This window comes from Coturnix japonica, chromosome 6 (assembly GCF_001577835.2).
Source record: "Coturnix japonica isolate 7356 chromosome 6, Coturnix japonica 2.1, whole genome shotgun sequence".
Taxonomy (NCBI): Eukaryota; Metazoa; Chordata; class Aves; order Galliformes; family Phasianidae; genus Coturnix; species Coturnix japonica.
In genome coordinates this window covers 25,032,639-25,055,841 of record NC_029521.1, presented here as the reverse complement: position 1 = coordinate 25,055,841, position 23,203 = coordinate 25,032,639, and the positions used below count along the sequence as shown (strand labels likewise).

At 37.1% G+C, this 23,203-nt stretch overlaps 1 protein-coding gene across 6 annotated transcripts in view; it reads right to left on the bottom strand.

Annotated features, from left to right (window-relative positions):
* ATRNL1 (attractin like 1) overlaps positions 1–23,203 on the bottom strand; it is a 396,494-nt gene that overhangs the window by 355,763 nt on the left and 17,528 nt on the right. For all 6 annotated transcript variants that reach the window (XR_004307737.1, XR_004307736.1, XR_004307738.1 and 3 more), the window contains exons 2-7: positions 18,050–18,133; positions 15,998–16,111; positions 14,307–14,435; positions 11,323–11,531; positions 3,097–3,271; positions 1,785–1,872 (exon numbers count right to left, since the gene is read on the bottom strand). Coding sequence is in view for 3 of the 6 variants with exons in the window: in XM_032445435.1 (XP_032301326.1) it covers positions 1,785–1,872; positions 3,097–3,271; positions 11,323–11,531; positions 14,307–14,435; positions 15,998–16,111; positions 18,050–18,133 (799 nt within the window). In the remaining 3 variants the exon portion in view is untranslated. The remainder of the gene's footprint in view (positions 1–1,784; positions 1,873–3,096; positions 3,272–11,322; positions 11,532–14,306; positions 14,436–15,997; positions 16,112–18,049; positions 18,134–23,203) is intronic.

The window sequence follows — 23,203 nt, the reverse complement described above, 5'->3', positions numbered from 1 at the left end:
TGTTAGAAGTAAGAAAAAGTACGTCAAAATCTGCTTCAAATCCAGCAGATTAAAATGCGGAAACATGTAAGGCAAGCCAAGAAACAGCCTGATGAATTGCCTGCAAAATTTATGTGTAAAGCACTACACCATTTTTCAGTCAGCTAGATTTATTTGTGGTGCCAACAGACAGTATAATACTCCAAAAACATAAGAGTCATAATAATAACAATAGTTTTTGTATTTGAATTCTTCATCATAGAGTACGCAGGTATTTCCATAGCAGAAATGAATAACAAATAGTCATAATAAAGGAAGGGCAAAAAAAAGTCTCCAAGATCAGTTCTGAAGGAATTGAAAGAATGAAATGGTGACTCAATTAGAATTTTGAGGAAACTGTTCACTTTTAACTGTGAGATGTCACCTGTGGTACCCCACAGAGATGGGCAATAAGGATTTGTTAGTTCTCCATACTTCAAAATAGTCTGGCAAGGGGATAAACAAAGGACACTTTCCATACTAAGCTACTCAGAATACCCAAGATAATGACCAAATGCAATTAATTAAGTAATATTTAATATGCAATACAAGGACAAGTAAAAGGATGTACAAAATCATATAGATTTTCATTAAGAGATGCTTACAAAACTATTTTAAGTCTGCACTATAGTGGTGGTGTTTTAATTGACTAGAATGAGGTCATGACATTATGGTTGGTAGTTCAGTGATAATACCAATTCAAAACCAATAGTAGATCATTATAAATCTCTGAGGTACTGATACCTCCAAGCAACTCTCTCAGAAGGGATACAACAATGAAAAAAGACACAAGCAATGACTTCATCAGTATCTCACGTATGAAATACCTTCCTTCTTACTAAAACAGCAAGTAATTTTCAGCACGAATCTGAAATGATGGGAGGATATAATAAACTTACAGAAAATCACAAGCGGTACCAAGAACCCAAATAGAAAGAAGTATGAAAAGGCAGGAAATATCAAAACAGCCAGTAGCAGTAACACAAAAGGTGGCATCTCATCACAAAACACCCTGGAATTCTTGGGTACAGGATGGTACCAGTGATTTAAAAAAATGGCCTGAATGCTTAGAAATAAATGAAAGGCACAAGATTTATAGTCTTTCCATACAAATACTTCAGAAGTTGTTTTGATAAACTATTATGACCACTATTTAAAACTTCTGTTTCACTAAGAAGTGTAATAAAGCAAATTATTTCTTACTGTCATGGCCCTTAGAACACTAAGAGGCTTCACCTGGGGCTCAGCCATGGACCCTCTTCCCCTCCTACTCTGGGTTATCTGGTGACAGTCTGTAGACAGCTCATTTCCAGCATTGGTTCCTCAGGCACATTCTGCAGCCTTGTCTCCAGTCCTGCCTCCAGCCCTGTTTTCTCTGCTCCCTGGAATGGTGGTCTCTGAACCAGTGTCATCACTTGCCATGTATATAGGGTCAGAGGACCCACTATCAGCCCACCATACTACAAGCTGTGTTCATCCCCTGTGGGATGGCACCTGCTCAACAAGGGCTTTGTCCAAGTGTGAACTTAGCTCACCTTTCCTTATACAAGAGTAGCAAATATAAAATTTGACCATACTGTCAAGTTTAGCTCTAGAACTAAAAAATTACTTAAAAATCTTTCTCCAAAATAGGTCTAAATACAAAAGAAGGCAATAACAAAGTGTTTAGGAACTAGAAATTACCCTCAAAAATCCATGAATCCTTTCAAGACCAGTAGCAATACTTAAAAATAAATTAGTTGAATAGGAGACTGAAGAGTCCAAACCTGATATAAGGCAAGTGTGTGTCCATATCTCTGGAGTGGCCCTTTGGATACAGGCACTACGTTCCATATACTGCTTTCCAAATTGTAGCTAGAAGAGAAATAAAAGAATAAAATGTTCTCTATCCACACAGAAACAGGAGATCTTGTATTTTTGAACCAGCTTTTGTTTTACAAAGCGTGCACGCTTCATTAGTAATTGTTTATCTGAGGTGGTAATTTGTTAACAGCAGTAAGACAGCCATTTTTAACTGCTGGAACAGTGCACTAACTGGTGACAGTGAGCTAAATGTTCATCAAGAGAAAACAGGAACAAATCTTTTGGGGACTCATCAATAATTTCAGAAATTGCAACTGTAATTAAAACCACCTGCTTACAAGAAAGTTATGAAACTAAGTTCATGGTTACCAGCAAGCAAAAAACCAACACTCAACTGCCTACGCCGCAACCTTTGGCATTACTCAGAAAACTGGTTATTAAGGACCCTCTCAGTTACACAGCTGGGTTTAATTTTCATAAACTTTAAATTAACTACTGAAACACAACACAATAGAATAGAGGTTAAAAAAAAATAAGGATGCAGAGGTATTAAAGGAAGATGCAAAGAGAATGGGATTTGTTTTAGATGATTGTAAAACTGCAAAAGAAAACAAGAAGTAGACAAAAATAGGGGAAATAAACATAACCCAACAGTTGCACTCAAGGCCTCTCTCTGTATACAACTTACCACACAAATTGGCTAAATAATATATACAGATAATTTAGGAGTTGAAGTCAATGATCCTTATGGGTCCCCCTTCCAACTTGGGAGATTCTACACTTCTATGATAGATGCTTCAAGTTTGTTTTTAATAGTTGATCAAATGCATACACATACAGAATGCTATAAATACGAAGAACCAAAACATCCCGCACAGAGCAGGCCAAGTGCCCACATTAAATATGAGCCTCTTGTCTTTCTAAATAAATATTGATATGCAAATATCACTCTAGATATACTATTTGAAAACACCATCACACAGAGTTCTTTCCCCACTTTATCACCACAAGCACTTTTATGGTTTATAGCAAGTAATAGTGACTGTTGTCAGAAGACTGATGAGTTTACACATTAATATTACATAGATCTTTGCTACACGGACTCTAATCCTTTTGAATTATATGAAAATTAAAAGCATAAAAATAAGGCAGCTAATAAAGAACCTGAAGAAGTATAAGTCTTTTGATTGAGTTGCCGGATAGATGTTCACTTGTTAATATTTATTTTCCCCAAGCCTTATCAGAAGGGATATCATGTGGGATGAAATCACTTACTTCAACACCATTTGGAATGAACTGTAGTTAAAAGCGTATCCTCCAATCACCCACATAAATTTTCCATGTAGAACTGCTTTATGGGAAGCCCGGCCCACAGAAGGGCTGAATGGCTTTACATTTGGTAAGATCCAGTAAGACTCCGTGGAAGGGACGTTCAAAGAACAATCCGGACCTGTTTTGTAAACAAATGTAGAGTTTGTACAAACTGTTAGGAGCCAATAAAGCAGAAATAGGGAAGGCTTAATTACAGATGTCAGGACTGCTTGTTCTGATAAAATACAGTATGCACTTTTATGTTTAACAGATGCTCGCCAAAAAAAAATTGACATCAAAGGACATCAGTCAAATTGCAAGTGTTAGATTAGCTGAAATGATATATTTCAGCATCCTTCTCGGAAAACACACTGCATGAGTCACAGATCGAAAGAAGGGCAAAATGAACCACATTTTTAGAAGCAATATAGATCCAAAATGAGTAGCACAGAATAAACTCTTTATTACCTCTGAAGAAAAACTAGAATGCAGAATACAACCAGAATAAGTTGATATCAAAACAAATAACATTGAAGTAAGTAACGTTACAGTATGGGATAAAGCATACACAATCTCAAGAACACAAATCTGGCTTTTTTCAATGGCTTTTTGTGCTGTCTTTCAAGAGGAAAGTGCTTCATAAAATTCAAGGATTTGAGAATACAAACATTATGGAAACCTACTGATCACTCTACAAAGCTTCCAAAGCCTGTATTAATTTTGGAACACATCTTCAAAAACAGTTTTGACAATTTAAGAGAAGTCATCAAAATGTGCCATTTTTAAGTTTCATTATTTCAGTAAATTTAAAGAAAAAAAACCACCAGCATGCAAACTATGTGCCTTTTGTTCAGTATAACTGACCAAACTTTATTTCTAGATAGGAAAACACTGAGTCTTTAGGACACCACTATTAGTATTATCAAAACTTTTATCATCAGTAATAGCAGACATATTGCATGACAGCTGAATGATGTCAGTAATTTGATGCTGATACTGCAGCGTGATGTTCTGTCCATCTCAGTATGCCCAGTTAGATTAAATCCTACACTCAAGCTACTGGGCACTACTAAAACTCAAAGCTGTTGAACTCAGACTGGGTATTCTTTTAAAGAACACAGAGGTAGTCAGCTAACATTAAATAAATACCCAAGAAGCAAATTAAAAAGCCCAGTCTTCATCCTAAGAATCATAAATCACCCAATTTAAGGATGCATAGTGACATACAGAGTTAAGCAGAAAGCGTATAAACTCAGCTCATAGAATCATTTAAGTTGGAAAATACCTTTATATCATCGAGTCCAACCACCCACCTGAAACTACAAATCCACTGCCAAATCAGGTCCCTAATCTTGGTTCTGAAAGCACAAAGTCCACCTGCATAGAATATTGTGGGGGATGGTATTTAGGCACAACAGAGTGAAAACTGAAGGACCAACAAGAGCCAAATAAATAAATAAAGTCTGCAGTGTTGAAAGGAGGAGCTGAAAACAAGAAAGGAACTTCAAGAGACCAAAGAAATTAAGAAGCAGCTAGAAGGGACAACAAAGAATATGAGATTCTTACTGACGGCATGCAGGCAATTACAGACACTTCCATGGAAACACCACACCTATGTGTTCTCTTGCTCAGAAATGTCTAAGTAAATGTAAAGGGAGGCTGGCATGGCTGAACAACAGTGTAAGGAAAGTTATTAGGAAGATATTAACATGCATTAAATCACAATCAAATGAAGAAAAAAGAACTGAACACAAAATAATGCATAATGAACATCAAACTATAGCATACATCATAACAAACATTAAAATATAATTAAGCAGGTTTGGTTTTATTCTGAGTTATGACTGAGAATGGAACAAAATTGAGAAAAAAAAAATGCACATGAAATTCTATATAGATAAGTATAAAACTGTCAGCTGCGCTCCAGCCAGACTAAAAACACGACAGCTCAGAGAAGGATCAATACCCAGTAACAAAATCTCAACTTATGATAACTCATAAAAATATCATAATACTCAGAGACCCAGAAAGGTAAAGCACACATTAGAAGCAGAGAGCATGTTAACACACTGCCGCATTCAAAACAAACAGGAGGCAATTCTTAGTGCAAAAAGTATCAGACATTTTTGCCAAGGAGCTCTGACAAAGGACACTCCAAGATGCAAAGACTAACACTGAAACAAGAGGAGCTTTGACAAATATTTAAAAGAGAATCAAGGGAAGTCTACTTAATAAGCTAAGTAAGTACCTGACATCACATTATTTGTTTCAAAACATAACCCTTCACAAAGAACATCAAGCCTTTCCAGCGTGCATTATCACTTTGTGAAAATATATATATATATATATATATATATATAAAATTCTGATCAGGTAGATCATTTTTGCCCAAACACTTGCCCATTTCCTATAGAAGAATGATACTGACTTCTATCCAAACTATACTTCACTGCTTGAATGATGGAAACCTCCGTTCCCACTGTTCATTAATTCCTTTGCCTTGAAAAGATTAATGATATTTGAATGGGGTCTAATGAAAGCAGGAATAACTCAGCATATTATTGCTTAAGTATTAATATAGATAATAGAATAGTAACCTCAAGATTCTGATCTGATAAATCACTACAAGAAACAATTTGAATACAGAAGTGTTCATACTTAAACAACTGATTAATTATTGCTTGATCAGGGAACAGATCATAAATACGAAATCTATGATGTCAGTTTTATAAGGGAAACCGCGCTTCCAGTTCTTAGCGGTGAACGTTCTCGCACAGATGTAGTGGTCAGTGGCGCCCCCTTGTGGTCAAACATGAATCCTACACACAAACTGCCCGCTCCCAAACTGATAGATTTTCTTTAGTGGGGAAGGAGCGCCGCTAGAGTTCCCGACAGAAAATCCACTCCCAGCCCCGACTCCTTACTCTCCATTTCAAAACTGACACTACTTTTCATGCTGCTGCACTGTAAACCGAGGAAGGGAACGCATTCAGGTTAAAATAAGCTTTTCTTTTTGGCCAGGTGAGCTTTTAATTTGGATGCATCCCTTTATCCACTTCTCTTTGCGCACACACACACCTAGTTGTACCAACAGGAGTATTACTGACCCTCCGGGGCTGCCCTTCCAGTGAGAGTGTCAAACATTAGCAGGGTTATTTCAGTGCTTACAAAGCTGTATAAGAAGTTTAATATATAGTTGAAGGGAGAAAAACATGCAATAGACTAACACTGACTTCTACTGAAACATCATTTAAAGAACAAATGCTTTTGTGTGGCTAGGCCTTCATAAAGGTAAGGAAAATGTAAAACTTCGTAATATAATTCACAGATCTTCATACATAAATATATATACCATGAAACATCACCTTTATTTCAGCATAACTACACTCTCACTTCAGAACCGTCACATCCACTAAACACATGCCTTTTGTGGAACAGGCAGCACCACAGCCGCAGAACACAGATAAAAATGTTTTATTATTTTCTATGCAAATGCGATTTTTCTCCATTTATTTTAAATTGGATTTCTTTCTTATCCACTCAACCCACAGGAAAAAGAAGGGGAAAAAATGTTTTACGAAGAGGAAACAACTTTATAAAACTGAATTGGAAGTCAATTATGTAATCCTCAAAGATAGGGGAGAATTCTATAGGTTTAAAAAAGTGATTTACCCGCAGAACACAAGAGAAGGAGTTTGATTTCAATTTATTGAGGAGTTTCATGAACTGCCAAGGTAACAATCTGTTCCAGTAGTTCGAGTCATAAGATCAATTTCCACCTAATGAGAAAACATCATCTATTGTCTCCAAACTTAATCTTCTCCTTCAGGTTCAAAGGAGAAAAAAAAAAACAGAAGTATTGATTTGTTGAATATAAATGTTCTGGTCCTGCTTCTCATACAGTTTAATCAAAGCATTCAGATCAAGTATTTGCTGTCATTTATTCTCTATTTATTTGATATCTGAGCATTTGAATTGAGAATTATTATACTGAGGCAATTCTTCAACCACCACAATGAAAACCAAATATTGCTATTCTCGCAGAACCAATAATATTTTCATAGGATAATGAATCTGAGATTATTAATAATATTGGACTTGATTCTTGTGGGTCCCTTCCAATTCTATAACATGCTTAGAAGACTGAATACATCTGATTATACTTTCAAAAACTCTTAACACTGGAAGTTTTAGCAAGTAGAGAATCACCTGCTTAACAGGAAAGCATTGAGGCTGTTACTACATGCATATGTTAATTAAAAGACATGATACATAAAAATAAAAAGTGTTTTGCAAGAGTGGCTCAGTGCCGTGAGGGCATAACCTGAAAGGATCTCGAGCTAAAGATGCATGAGAGCAAGCTCACAGGATGCAGCCTCCACCACAAAAGAAGCAGAAGTCCTGGTACATAAATGGTGATGCAGTTCTTGAAGCGCTATTCAGTCCCATCTCTTTTCCATCCAGGAGAATGGATCATCTAAGGATGATGAGGCCTTGGAGAACCTGCAAGTCAATGGCAAGCAGGCAAGACAGAAGGGCTGCACTACTTGACTGCACCCTTCAACCATCTGACCTGAGAACCCAAAATCAAGATAAAACAGGCTGGTGCCAAAAGATACAGAATTGATGACAAAGCCTTACTAAAAATGCATAGCAGAATAGCTTTGGACTGTGGAGGTAATCACATTCAACATCACCTGTTCTTTAAGGCAAATCAAAAGAGTGCAAATGCTGCAGGGAAAATAAATAAATAAATAAAAAGAATTTGGATTCTTGGTGACACATACTAAAAAAAACCACCAACCCACTAGCAAAGAATGAATGGTGCAAGGGGCAGAGATGCAGTTCTGTGTAGGAGAAGTAAGACAAACAGCAGCCAGGCTGCAAAGGAGCTGCACTTGTTAGTGCTTGCATGGATATTTTCCCCAATAAACCAGCAATCAGTGGAGCACAGGAGGTGACACCTTTTAGCAAGAGGTTGGGCTTTGCCCTGAGGAAGAGCTGAAGAACTACATCCACACAGACCACAGGCCTGAGTACAGATGAAAGATGGGAAGAAATAAAATGCATGTCCCATCACTGACTTTATTTCTGCCAGTGTTGACATCACTTGTCATAAAGAACTGACTTGTCTTTATAATCATAGACAGCCCTCAAATGTTTACAAACCACGATCCTATTCCCCCTTAGCCTCCTTTTTAATAGATTAAATAAGCCATATTCCATAGCTCTAATCATTTTAATGATTCTCCTCTGTGCAATTCCTATTCATAAAAGTGTAAAAATAAAAATGAAGTATAGTACTAACGTATTCCTCCATTTAACTGTAGACTGTGGCTGATCATCCGATTCATGCACTTGACGCTTTACAGCCTAAATTTTATATTCAATATAAACAGAAGTATACCAGCTTGTATTCTGGTTGATAGACAAGCAAGTTTTCTCCTATTTCACTTCAATCCCAGATGCTAAAAATCTTAATATCCCCAGTCCCCAAATGTATGCATTTACAATTAATACTGAAGCAATTTTATGCCACACATTCTTCTTATTTTATTGGTAGGACATTCTGGTCCTCCTTCATACTGAGAGCAACTCCCACCTTCATATGACCAGATTTCAGTAAATCTTACAACTGATAAAATTACATAACACAGGCTGATCTTGGGCCAGATCTTAAGTACTACTTACACCCCTCTATCCCAAGTTGCCTTCTTAGCACTCCCATTGACATTTCACAATTAACAAGCTCCATTGCTGTTACTGCTCCCTCATGCATTTACAACTTCTTCAGTATCAGTGGTTTCCCACCATCAGCTGCTGAGGTTCAAATAAATGTGTTGCATTTTCCTGTCAGTTACAAATTATTTTAGTCTGAACTACATTGATAAATGTCCATTCCATCTCTTTCAATATTCAGTCACACTATGCATTTAATAATTCCTTTCCTCTAACTACAGTTCAGAACTTTACATATCAGAAATGAAGCTAACATGCTGTAAGCTGCCAGAGCCATTAAGTCCAGCTTCTTAAAAAAGAACACTACTGGAGAATAGCATTTTTATTAATAAAACACCCACACCTTCAGAGCAGTTATTACAAATCACAGCACAGTGCTGCATTCAAGTGTGACACTATCAGAAACGTGGGATGGTTTCCACTCCTTCCTATTATCCTGAATTTTCAAAGATGCCGTAGAAATTAACTGCATTGAAATCTCCTCTGATCATTTACAGAGTGAGACAACACAAGGCAGTGCTCCCAGTATCAAAGATAATTTGCTGGCTGTATACTCAGATGCCGCACAGTACTATCTTACTACAAATTATCCCCATTTCTTTATCTATGCCTAAAAAAAAAAAAAAGAACATACTGGTAGTTTTCCTCTGCCTGAGTTACCAATAGGCATCAATGCTTCCTGCTTCAGAGCACCAAAACAGATGAGGCAGTAACAGAGCAGCACAAAGTGACATAGCACTCATAAAAGAAAGCACCGTTCCTAACAACCTCCACCCTCCCTTTAAGTTCCTTAACCAGAATTCAAGGAGATATTAAAACATTCTTTGTCTACGTATTTCCGAAGCAAACCATCAATGTGACAATAACAAGTGTACATTTTGCTAAAACAAGAATGCTATTATTCTTAATTATTTGCTTTCATTGTCATGGCATCATTGTGCCTGTGCATGACTAGTGCCTAACCACATACTTAAAACTACAGCACCCATCTTTCACAGGCTGCGTGGTATATAGTAAAGACCTAAACTTCTACTAAAAACAGCTGTTTATGCCAAAGAGGACCCTGTTTTCTTTCCTCGTTGCATTGTTTTAACTGGTTTCTTTACTGGTGTTGCTCTCCCAGCATCCACAAGATGTCACTGTTGTAAAAAGAGACACCCCATCTATGCTGCAATACAAAATACCCTTTCCATGTTCCAGATGATGATTTTATTCACTGTATATCACGTTCAGCACAGTCCAACACATCTTTTCTTCCTTTGTAAGGACTAAACATACTCCAATCAACATCATGTGAAACAAGAAGGAACAAAGTTTTCCTCCAAAGTAGAAACTCTATTTTGAAACAAAAAAAGACTTGGCAGACAGCAACAGCAGGAGAAACATTTATGAGTCCTGTATTGTAAATAGCCTACGTAGAAGATGCTGACAGTTTAGAATTCATAAAGACAAACACAGATGTTAAAGTATAGGTACGTACAGTATCAGTAAACAAGTAGCCTTCCAAAAGACCCTAGGAAAATTCAACTTTTTGATTTATGTTTTTTCTTTTTTAAACAAAGGAAAATCTATTACGTATCTAAACCACTTTACCTGGGGTACAATAAAAATCCAACAATTGAAAACAACCCAGATTTTGTGAAACCACCATGAAGTATTAAGTAAATTATCAGTCCAACTCCTAAGGAACAGAAAGCTGTCACAGAAGCGCTAGGTGAAAAGAAGGTACTAATGATGAAGGTCAGAGTTCTGCATGGAGTCATTGCACAAACAAAAGGCTGCTAGTCCTGCTGCAAATTCTATTCACAACTTCCTTATAGAGCCTTATCCTTCAGCACTTTTTGTGCACTACAGTCATGAGAGGTTCTTGAGGACTCAGCAGCACATCTGTGACAGGGCTGTTCCCACTCAATGGTTATACTGCTATAGCCTATTTCCTGCCTGCAGTGGATTTCTGTGGGTGCACTGACTGCCTTTTTATAAACAATGTCATTTATTATTTACAAGAGCAATGCATTAAATCTCATGCTCTCTTTGCTCTAATAGGTATGACAGCTAATAGGAGTATGTTCCTTGGACATACAAAAAGGGACAGTAATAAACAAATAAAGGCAGTAAGGAGGGGAAAACAGCATTGTATCAACAAAGTAATTTGGAAGTATTTAATATTTAAGAGAAGAAAGGCCATTTCAGTGCATAGCATGCTAAACCCACTGAGACTTTTAGTAGGAACAGTAAATAATATGAACATCTAACATATTATAATAATCAAATTAAATATTTAAGAGCTTAAATAAATGAATTTTAGTAAGAAACAATTGTAGTAGGGCTACACAAAAATGACCATAAAAAGAAGTACAACGTGCTTACGTATTTTTTTGTTTATGCTTACTCTTTAAGGACGGTAATTTACACTAAAAACAGGCTTGATTCTAAACAACAAACCCTTACCTTGCCAGCTGTCATTGCATACACACAACTTTTCGCCTGTCAAATCACAGTACCCATGGTCTGGACTGCCACAGTTGGCTTTACAGTATGGGATATCACAAGCTTCTCCTTTCCAATACTTGTCACATTCACAGTATACCCGGCTTGGAATGGACAAACTGGTGGTGCACTTTCCATGCTCTGAACAGTTATTAGGACAGGAATTAATTCTGGTAGAGGAAAAAAAAAAAAAAAAAAAAAGTAAAATAAGGAAGACAACAAGCTTTGAGTTTATGAGGGAGGTTTTAACCTCACATCATTCCAATAGTATTTATGTGATAAAATGCATTTTTCTCAAAATTCCTGAGCACTGATAAAGTAGAAGTTTAATCATTTGACAGTCAAGGGTCTTGCAAAGCAGTCCACCCAGGCTTACATACATTGTCTGTGGTGCAATCAGTATCACAGTCATCTCACGTGTTAACTAATATTGACATTATGCTGAAGGACATGCCTGCTCTCTGGTATTATTCACACTGGAAGCAACTGCAAGCAGTTTAAAATGGAAGATCTCAGCATCCCTATCAGATAAGCAGCGCTTTATTGAAAATAGACTCTTAACAGGGCTTTGAAGGTAGATTTGAAGGCTCCAAGTGGCAATACCTGAGAGCAAGGCTTCTTATATAGTTTGCCTGAACTCTGACACAGTTCACTTCTGCTGCAGCAGGGAGATTACAGTCCCTGCAGCATTTGCTTTCATAGAGCAAGAGAATCTCTGTAATGCAATCAACACCACACCAGGTGCATTTAGAGTTTTCCTGACTGGATTTAGACTTAGCTATGCTTCCTAAGTCCAGAGTCAGAGAGATGCAAGAACAGCATAGCTAGGGCTGGAAGAAGTTGGCAACCACTACAGGATTTCATATTTCTGTGATACACCCCACCAAAGACTGAGATCACAGGCAATTGGACTCTGCCATACTATGTAAGCAGGTTCCAGAGTGCAGGCAGTTCCTCAGAGATGGTAGGAACGAAGGACATTGATGTACATGGATCCAAGAGATTCCGTGAACAAAATACACATCGCAGGCAGTAAGTGCCTGAGGAAATCCAAAAGGGCTCTGAAATCTTCTTTGATGACTCACAGGGAAGAGTTAGGTTAAAACTCAAAATAAACTGTTACTACAAATCCCTGAAGACGTTAACACTGACTCCACCCTGTAGATGGGGAAAAAAAACCTAGATGGGTGGAGCTGGAAGTAGACTGCCGGCCTCCAAGAACACAAAGATTAATGCAGATTTCTGGAATAACTATTTCTGTTTGCAGCTGGGATGGCACTTCAGTCACAAATGCTGCTATCCTGACTTGCTCAAATAAAAGAACATGGGTGGTCTACCAAAATAAAGCCAAGAAACTGTTCAGGGTATCAAACCAAGGAAGAAAGAGTGTAACAGAAGCAAAGTAAAACAGATCAGAATGATAGACATAAATTAACACAGTTGTAATGAGCGCTCACAGATATTTCAGCATCAAAGGAGATACTGCTGGCTTGTTAAAACAAATAAAAATTGTTTCTAACGTTGCAATGAATACTTTTTGAGGAGTAGAGTCATAAATTACACATAATTCCATTAAATGTGTAAGGACCTAAGTGCAAAAACTGCCAGTTTAAGACTTACAAAGTAAAAATGGAATAACACATAGCATTCACATTACCTAAACAAAGAATGCAGAGGACGTGCTCTCGTGTCTTAAGAATTACACCTCATATTGCCATTTGCTCTCAAAACAAGCACATAAGAGCAAAGAAAAAGAAAAAAAGCTTCAGGGATAACTGAAAAAATTATCTAATTTCAATAGAAATGTCTGCCAGGTAACTGCATTTTATTGACGTCAGTGGAAAAACATGGAAAATACCCAGAATTGAAGGCAGCTGACATTTCCAATTCCCCATATATAAAGGCTTCCCCAACTCTTACTGTCTGATAAAAAGGTGTCAAACTGCTGCAAATTACAGAAACAAATCTTCCCATAGAAAACTTGTGTGAAAAGTAAAGCTATTGCCAGAAACGCAAATTGAAAATTCAAACAAGTGAATAAAATGGCACAAAAAGATAAGCACTGCCACATTTGAAGTGTAGCACTGGCAATCACCTTCTAATAATTGGTATTTCAAAATCCAAAGGGATTGAAAGAAATGAAAAGAGTATTTGCAATCATAGGAAAATTATCCCATGAGTAACAAGACCAAGAAACCCTCTCTTGAACCAACCGTCCAACATAAAAACACACTACATCGTGTGTTGCACGTCCTACAAATACAAAGCACAATCAGCAGCTGGTTCCCAAAAGGAAGAGGTGCAGGTCTGTTGAACGCATGCTGACTCACAAAAGCACAGCACAGTTGTGCTAGATCAGACTTAGAAGAGAAACCAGAATAGTGCAGATAAGAGTTATGGAGGTAGAATGACAACAGATAAGAGGAGAAGTAACAAAACATATAACAATGAAATAGAACCCACCGTGGTTGGCACAAAAATAAAAGAACTTTAGTGAAGGTGTAAAAAATCCACAAATGTACATTCAACAAGAAAAAAAAAGCAACAGATGATTCTAATTCGAGAAAAGGGAACTGATATGACAGCTGAGTTAATCTCCCCTTCTTTTCCATATGACAACTTTGTTGGATAAATAGTGGAAGGAGAACACTTCCTAGTTCCATATGGCATGGTACAAACATACACTTAAGAGAGCCCATGAACCTGCACACAGAACAACACATAATGCACTACGCAGGGACTTTTGTTTGTTTGAAACAAGTTTCTTAAAGACAATTAACTACAACCTCCAGCTCCTTTGTTTTAGAAACATGCCACAAAGCACAATCCTTACACAATTAACAATATCAGCAGATAAACACTTGCCCTGCAATTACCATTCTCTTAAAAGGAACACTAGATTGACTAACAAAGTTATTATTTAATAAATAAATAAATATACTTACGAGTAAAAAATGTTAAATCCAGTTAGATTATAAGCAGCATCACTGAAGAAGTGTAGCAATGCATAGCCAGATGTTGTAACTACTTCAGGTACAGTTTCATTTCCACGTACTTCAGGAACTATTAAACCACTGGAGGGGGGAAAATGGGGGGGGGAAGAATCAAAGAGTTATATTTTCAAAATCAATCAGGGGAAAAGAGGGGAGAGTTCGGCACTTTGGTTGTTAATTGCATAAAGAAGTGAACTCAAAGAAATTAAACATAAATTTAGCTTGTTGGCCTTTTTCGATTTAAAACAAGTATAAATCTTTTCCATAGCTCTGAAACCTCAGGTAGGTTTTCCCAAGGAAAAAAAGCTTCCCACACACACCAGTGCAAAGTCTCACATCAGACTTCTCTGAAGGTACATGCACAGGAAGAATGAGCTTTAAAACATTTTAATTCTGAAGAAAACCCTTCAGGCAGATGCCCAAATTTTACTGACTTCCAGCATGAGCTGTATTTCCAGACATTTGCACCTTTAAAAGTTTATCTTATTAAAATGGTTTCAAAACTGGAAAGCACAATTAATTTCTATAAAAAGACTGGTTTCAAATAAAAACTACTTTTTAGAACTAGAAAGAATATTCTCTTTTCAATACAGCCCAGCATAGAAAAGACATGCAATACATTAATATACTGAGAAAAGAGGTTATCTGCATAAAATTGTGTCACGCTGAACGTCAGTTAAAAGATACAGAAATCCCACTAACAGCATTAACAAATCAATAAAAAACATGAAGTAAGGTATACAAGAAAAGGGGTCTTCTCTTTCTTCCTATTCATGCTACAAGTCATACTCCTGGGCAACACGTAGACATGTTTAACTTCCTGTAGAGGGAAAAGGAAAGCAAGGAAATACAAGCAATCACATAAACATGCAGGGAGAAGAGGGAGATAAAGTGTAGATGGATAAAGTTGGGCAGGAAAGAGAAATGAGCTGAGCTTTGTTCCAGACTTCAGCAGTATAATCAATATTTCATAACACCGAATACAATACTTTATTTCTCTTCACAATGAAATACAGTTTCTGCCACCAATCCCCATGCCGTGAGACAGCAATTGTATTTCAAAAGATAAAATTTTTACTGATATCGAAGGATTACGATCCTGCACCTTCATTCCAACAGCCCAAGCATAGAACATTAGTCTTCATTACTTTGCATAAAACTCTAATAAACTATAGCCCACTTACCTACAATATTCTCTCTGGAATGCTTCCCAAAATATTAACAGAAAGGTAGGAATAAACCAACTGAAACATTGCAGTAAAATCCCAGAATGGAGGCAACATTCACATGGTTTGATTTTTCATCTCTGGGATGCACATGGAATGCTTAATACTTTACCTCAATTTTTTAATCACTGCTACAAAAGCAAATAGCTAGCTATTATTCAGTACCAGTTACATTCACTGTTCATTGTTGTTGATTTTGTTTCTAAATCCATGATTCCAGACAAATATATATATACACACATACACACACACACATATATATATACACACACTAATTTGATTAAACATTTACTAGAGTTGCAATTCTTAGAAGATAATCAATTATTAGGGGGAAAAAAAAACAAAGAAATGTCATCACTTCCTTTGACAGCACATCTGTATGATTATTCGGAGTAAAAGGATATTAATTACACTCACCTAAACACTGCTATTAAAGGTGCATATATTGAATCTCCATCATATACATACATATGGTCCCAACTACATTCTGTAGCAAAGTGATTAAACCTTAATCGTAGTATTGCATTAGGACTGGAAGGTGAAAAATAAAAAACATTGGTATTAGTTATAGAAATGTTAAGCTTATAAAATACAGATTTTGCAACAAAACTGATTGTGCCTGCACTATTTAATTAAAATTATTTGATTACTAACAAAACATTTGAGTTAAACAAAATTTAGAACAAGTAAATATTCCATTTTTATCTTACATGATATTAAAAATAACATCTGTAGTCCAAGCCTAAATAATCTCGAAAGTTTACAAGAACCTCAAGTTCACAAGGATTTTAAATCAGTGTTCCCCAACCACAAGTTTAAAGCCATTAAATCTTACTTTGTGATATTATTTTTACTTTAAAACATCAGGAATAACAGGTTTAGAGTCTTTCAAGAGAAAATCCCCTATAAATCCTCATCCCAGCATTATACTAGTAACAAAACTTTTAATACATAAAATTAAAATAGCAAGCAATATTAATGCTGAAATGCAAGAGGGTTTTTTCCTCATACTTTATCCCATTACAAGGGCTATACTACTAGAAAAGCACTGAAAATATTTCTAAATACATTTTAAAATGAGTTTTATTCTTGTTACTGTCTCCAGACAGTTCCAAAGGGCTTGTGCCATGTACCAACAAAGCTCCTCTTTCCCTTTAGGGAGCTCCTGTCCTGTAGTACAGGAACTTGAGGGGGGAAAAAAGCAGCAGAAAGAAAACATCCAACAAAACACAGATAAAATTTCTATGCCTGCTTCTTTACTTGTGGTTACTGGATAATCCAGTGCAGCACCTCCCCTCTCCTAAAATTACAACTTTCCCCATCACACCTGGTAGTCCATTTTCACCAGGTTTTGAGAGAGATCATAATGAGGACTGCAATTATTCTGCTTTCTTACTGACAGGCTCAGGTGCGATCTATTACTTCAGAAAACAGGACTTTGTTGTTCACTTTTTGTTTGTTTTTCCAAGTAAGAGCTTTGGTTTTATCCATTTTTAAGGCCAAATGTATACATATACAAGCTTCTCATGCACTGACATTCTGTGCTGTTACTTGTTACTCCCCCACATGATCTGCAGCACATCATTTCCCCCCAGCTAAGCACTCTACTGTCTCCTGCAAAAAGGAGGAACAGAGAGAAGACCAACTTCAAAGCTGAGTTTGAATACAGTCCTGAGGCATGTTTCCACTTCAGTGTGTTGTACTTCAATGTAGCTATTCTTGTGCTAGCTTTTTCAATAAAGAGAAGTCTAAAGCTACGAAGAGAATGACAACATGGATATACAAAAAAGGAGTAATTTTCTTCTATGGCCTTAGTAAAACTCAGGCCTTGAATCCTCCAACAAAATCCTGATCAATCCTGGGAACAAGATGTCCATCCAAATTTACTACAATTGTGCCCTTAGCAGTCAGTCAGACCAGCATATGCATCTCATTTTATACATACCTGTTTTTCTGTGCTGTGTAGACTGGAAAAGAAAAATTAGTAACAAACGTATGAAACATCTAAGCTGTAACAACTGTGGGCACAATATGATTTCAAAATAAAATATATGGGGAAAACTGGGGCATTTTTTGGAAGCATCATCTTCAGAGCATCACTTAACCAGAAAATCATCATCAGACTGGAAGCTATTCCTGATTTATCACAGAAGAATATGATAATGAGTTTGATAATAGGATCCTGTAACCACTCTGGGGACTTAGGTAGAGGTACTCAAACAAGAGAAAAATTTATCATAGCACTTTGAGAGCTCTCAGTGATGGCCACATTCCAACATCAGCAAATTCCAGTGCCAGCAATCTGAATGGGAATGGAATCTGGCCAACACTGAGAAAATCTGAATATTCTTTTTACATTATAAATATATATACACATGGTTTTATAATGTATCTAGTTGCAATTTCCATTTGAGTTCTTCCAAAACACCCAACTGTCAGAAAATATAATCTTTGAGAATGGATACTTACTATCCTTCAATTAACCAGGTACATTTTGTTTTATATTTATAATTTATTGGTCCATCTGTTAAATATCCTGAAGGTTCTGTTAACCTACGAGAGAAAAAACAAAGCTGTAATAAAACAGAGACAGTTCTTAAGCAAACAAAACTGAAATCATCAAGATACCAGCATATTCTTTCTGGATAAAAAGAAAATAGGGGGATGAAGAAAGAGTTAACTCTATTTTCACACTTCTTGCCATTATTTTTTACTTTTGCCTACAGACAGTAAAATTCTGATTATTCTATATCATTGTTTTCTTCCCCTAATCATCAATCACAAGACATTGATTTTTCTAAGCCAGTAGCAAGAAGATATTATATGCAATTTAAGTTTTCCAATAGGCACACATTTGTGTTTGTTATTTGTTGGTTTTGATTGGTTTTGTTTTATACTGTTGTTGTGTTGCTTGTTTTTTTCTAAACAATACTTTATTTGCCCATCTCTTACGCTATTGCTTTTTATCTTATTCCAAAGTTAAACCACAGCAGCAATTCTAGTTCTACAGAATTAAAACAAAAGGATGCATTGATAAATTTCAGCAAACATATCTCTATGCCCCTCTTTGATTTCTAGTCAACAAGAAGACAGAGGAAAGCAGAACACTGGACTAGGTGGAAAACACATCCAAACAGCCACTCGGTGTCAACCAAAATGCCCGCCTCAGAGAGAGGGCTCCTAGGAATCTGCCCATGTGAATTCATGAAAACATTTGAAATGTAGAACTTCCCACAAGGAAACATTCTGCATGTTATACAAAGAGGTATCACAGCTGGTTGTTTTTTTTTGCCCTGAGCCTACCTGCTGGCAATTTCATGTGACACTCAGGTCTGGCATTCAGAGAGCCAAAGAACCATAGCACCCTGCTGCCCTGCTCTGCTGCACCCACAACATGGGGAACTGCACTGTCTTTCTCCTTTCTCTCTGCCATCCTGAAAAATGCTTTCATTCCCTTCCCTGTTTCTCATATGGGATAACTAAGTTTGAACATCCCTGCTGCCTTCCTTTAATAAATCTCTCTATTCTATTCTCCTCTAACCTTTCTGAAGATCAGCACAGAGATCAGCATATTGCATTCAAGATGCAGGGGAACCATAAATCTGTACAGTGGCAAAATAATGATTTCCGCTTTGTTCTCAATTCGCATCCTAACTTTTTATTTGCTCTTTCAACAACTACTAGACTGACATTTTTAAACACAACCCCCTGCTATAACTCTTTCTCAGCAATAACAAAGTTCAAGGCTCATTACTATGTGGTGTTAGAACATGGAGCCATGCCCTCACACTTTCACGTACCTCACATTAATCTATACAGAGTGAAAAAATGGCAGAAAAAAAAAAAATCACCTATTACCATAAAAGCCTCCTGAAGTAGCTGTATCTTTGGCACACGGTAACCTCACTTTTTGCCCCACTTTCTGCTTTTTTTGTTTTTAAATATACTATTATGTCCTATAGATAAGGCTGTACTATGACCATTCTACACTTCCAAGCATTACAGTGATGGCTAACAACACAAATACACTCTCAGAAATTCTCATTCACTCCATCATAGTGTGGAAGGATAATCATTAAGTAACACTGAATAAAAACAAACCCCTTTTTATAAGATGAAGAGATTTAAGACTCCCAGAGACAATGCTGATAGCACTGGCTAGGGCACAGCTGAAGTTTCTTACCAAAAGTCCAGCTGAAAAGGAGCTCTATATATGATATCTCAATCTTTTTACCAGAAAAAGTCCTTCACCAGGAGGTGGTCAGGCAATGAACAGGCTCCCCAGGGCAGTGGTCATGGCAACAAAAAGCATTTGGACAGTGCTCTCAGAGATAGGTTTTGATTTTTGGTTGGTCTTAGGTGGAGCCAGGAGTTGGACTCCATGATCCTTATAGGTCCCTTCCAAGTCCATGATTCCATAATTCCCATCATAAACCTTCGCAGGCATATTGGGAAAAAAAAAAAAAAAAAAGAAAGAAAACACCACCAAGAAAGAAGCCTTTACAAGATAGCAGTGACTCAGACAGCTAAGATCTTAAAAGAGGTCTTTCTCCTGTCTTGGAACACCCAGCTCCACTTGGCTGGACACACTGAGGACCACCCTCTTCTAGAGGCAGGGACTTGAATGAAAATCTTTTTCTCCCCTGCTGCTATGTCAACGGAATGGGGAAAAGCTTTGTTTGGACAGTTCCCCACACGCAAGCCTCCTTTAAACATTTTCAAGGCATAAAACCAATATCAATACAGTATTTTATGTTTCTGAATAAAAAGAAAGAAAAGTAAATAAACAACTAGTAACATTAAAAGACTGGAAAGTATATGTATACACTTCAGTCATCAGATAGGAGAAACTTGCCCTAGTAAATTTCAACACCCTTAGCTGCTCTGAATGCTGCTATACAACACTCCCACCAAGCAAGCAGGAAGTGCTTACAGATGTTGGGCAGTGGATGAGCAAAGCAGTGCTGGTAGGCAAGGAGCATAACTTGGGTAACAACCAGCAATGCACCTGCCTATAACCTGGTTGTCCCTAAGTCACATATCAGTGATTTTGAAATCAAGCCCATATCTGTGCTCGGCTCTAACAGAACTGGATTACAGGATCCAGGGCTTTGCCTGAGTTTGTTTTAGCTCAAAGTCCTGCATTTTTGTGGGAAAAGAGGCAGCACTGCAAGAAGTGCCAGTCAAAATAGGTTTTGAGCTGTCATAAGGCTTCAATACAGATTATGCTGCCTTATGCAACAAGCTGCAGAACATTTGTTTTACTGCACTGAAGTAGTAAAAAATAGTAATTTTTCCACATTCACAACCATCATCTTCCTGGTAGCTGTACAGAGGTGACAAATTTGCTTTTATTAGATCAGCCCTTTGGCACTGGTAAAGCACAAACAATTTCCCTTTTCATCTGGACTGATAATTTCTGATTAATAGTTTTACAGAGGAGCAGAGATAACCTTTGAAGCAGCTACTGCACTGCACTGAAAAAAAAGTAAAAAAAATAAATAAGAGCATGACACTACTTTGTAATAATAGCTGAGGAAAACAGTGAGATAATGGAGCTCTTCCATTTATAATAAAGTAGCACCCTTCTGTCTTGCCATCTCTCTACATTTCCTGAGTTATACCAATAACTTCTGGGTATCATTTCTCTTTCCAAGTGTTTTCAAGTCCCAGATCCTATAAAAAGTATGCAGACATGTCATATTATCACCTTCACGTAATCTCTTCCTAAATCAAGGGCAACACATCCTATCACACAGTCAGATGTCTGTGACCATAGCTAGGTATGCTCACACTACATGGAAGAGGTTCTTGATCACCACTGAAGTAAGGGCCTGGAGAGCAACACAAGTGGAAAATCCAGAACAGTGCCTCCAGGCTGCACCCCACTCCCTCCTCATCACTTAGAAAGCTTCAGAAGGAGATGACAGACAAAAAACTTCATATAGTCTCACTGAAACCCTAAAGGTTCATCATGCACAGGATGATGCTGTGTGTTGCCGTGCCAAATGGCAGGCCAGCATACATAGACACAACGCAGATGCTCACCAAGCTAACCAGAAACAAGCTGTGACAAATATGGGGGGCACCATGGACAGAAGGCAGAGGGTGAGGTCAATGCAGAAGGAAATCTATACTGTCCTGGAAAATCAGCGCTGTTAGAACACAACAGTGAATATAACTGAAATAGGATTTACAGTGGAAATATTTACCACTGTAGATACCTTAAATTTAGATCGATTCCATTCAACAAAAGGAAACAGAAAAGAATGCTCTACATCAGCCAGAAATCATTGGACTAAAGTGAAGGGGAATGAGATGAAGAAAGAGATGAAATCTATGGTCTGCAATGTCAGAGTAGGTTATTAAAATGGCCCTGAGTGTAGTATTTATAGATCTGTGAAAAAAATGTAATCATGTCATCTCCTGTAATCTTATTGCAAAAGAATAATATCCTCAAGTTTTCTAGAGATAGGCCCCAATTTAAGCCAGAGAAGTCATTAGGTATTTTCTATCAGCAAAGGAATGGTGCCTGAGAAAGAAAAGGCAAAGAAAAGCAATAAAAAGTCAAACAGAGCAACATCACAGATCTACTTGCTGAACACACCAGTAGCTCAGCTTAGTGACAATGCAACCCCACCACAGGATGCCACATTTCAAGTTGCTGGGTATGTGAAGATTCACCAAAGTGAGGATAGACAGAAATCTGACTTATAGCACAGGTTTATCAAAGGAGGGTAAAACACATAAGGGATAGTCAAGAGTATTGCCGATACTCACTGTTAGATAAAAAGAGTTACAGAGAGGTTCATTTATTGCTGCATTACTTGGTGGCACATATATTTTCTGAAATACTGGATTAACAGCAATTTCTACCGTAGATGAACCTGAAGATATAGAGCAGATTTTCCCATATGGATTCATCTCAATATCAGTCAAGGGCTATTCTATCTATTGCCAGAAAGCCTTGCTCCATGTCTTTTCCCCATCTTTTATGAAAACTGGTTTTAATAAAAGAAAAATAATAAATTTGCTTCCAAGTTATAAGATCAAATTCCCCATAAATACAAGCAAGGGCAATACTTTCAGCTCAGGATCTTCTGTCTAACCTTTACAGAATTAATGAAGTAAAAAGTTTTGCACTATGTTACCAGAAGGAAATATAGAAGAGAACAAGGGGACATTTCTCACCCTTTACACAAGTGGCAGCTACTTTACAGAGAGATAGTAGACATGTCATGAGGGATATATACATGGCTTTGTAAAGCCTGAGCTGAATTCGCATTCTCTCCCCTCTCCAAGGCAGAGAATGAGGAATGAGGGCTTTTTAGTGTTTGGGGAGTTTTTGTTAAGTTTTAGGTTTGTTGGTTTTTTTAATATTTGTCATAAGATTTGGGGGAAAAAGCCCCACAACAAGACAGATTTTTATTTTCCAGGAGTACAAAGCACTGATTCTACATTTTTACATGTATAACTTAATTCATATTTTCATTTCATCCCCAAAACCAAGCAACAAAAAAAACCTCAGATTTTAAATGAATATAACACAGCCTCCCCTGGTACAGAATATTCTGTATATGAAAATAAGCTTCTTGACATAACATTAGCAGTGATAAATCACCT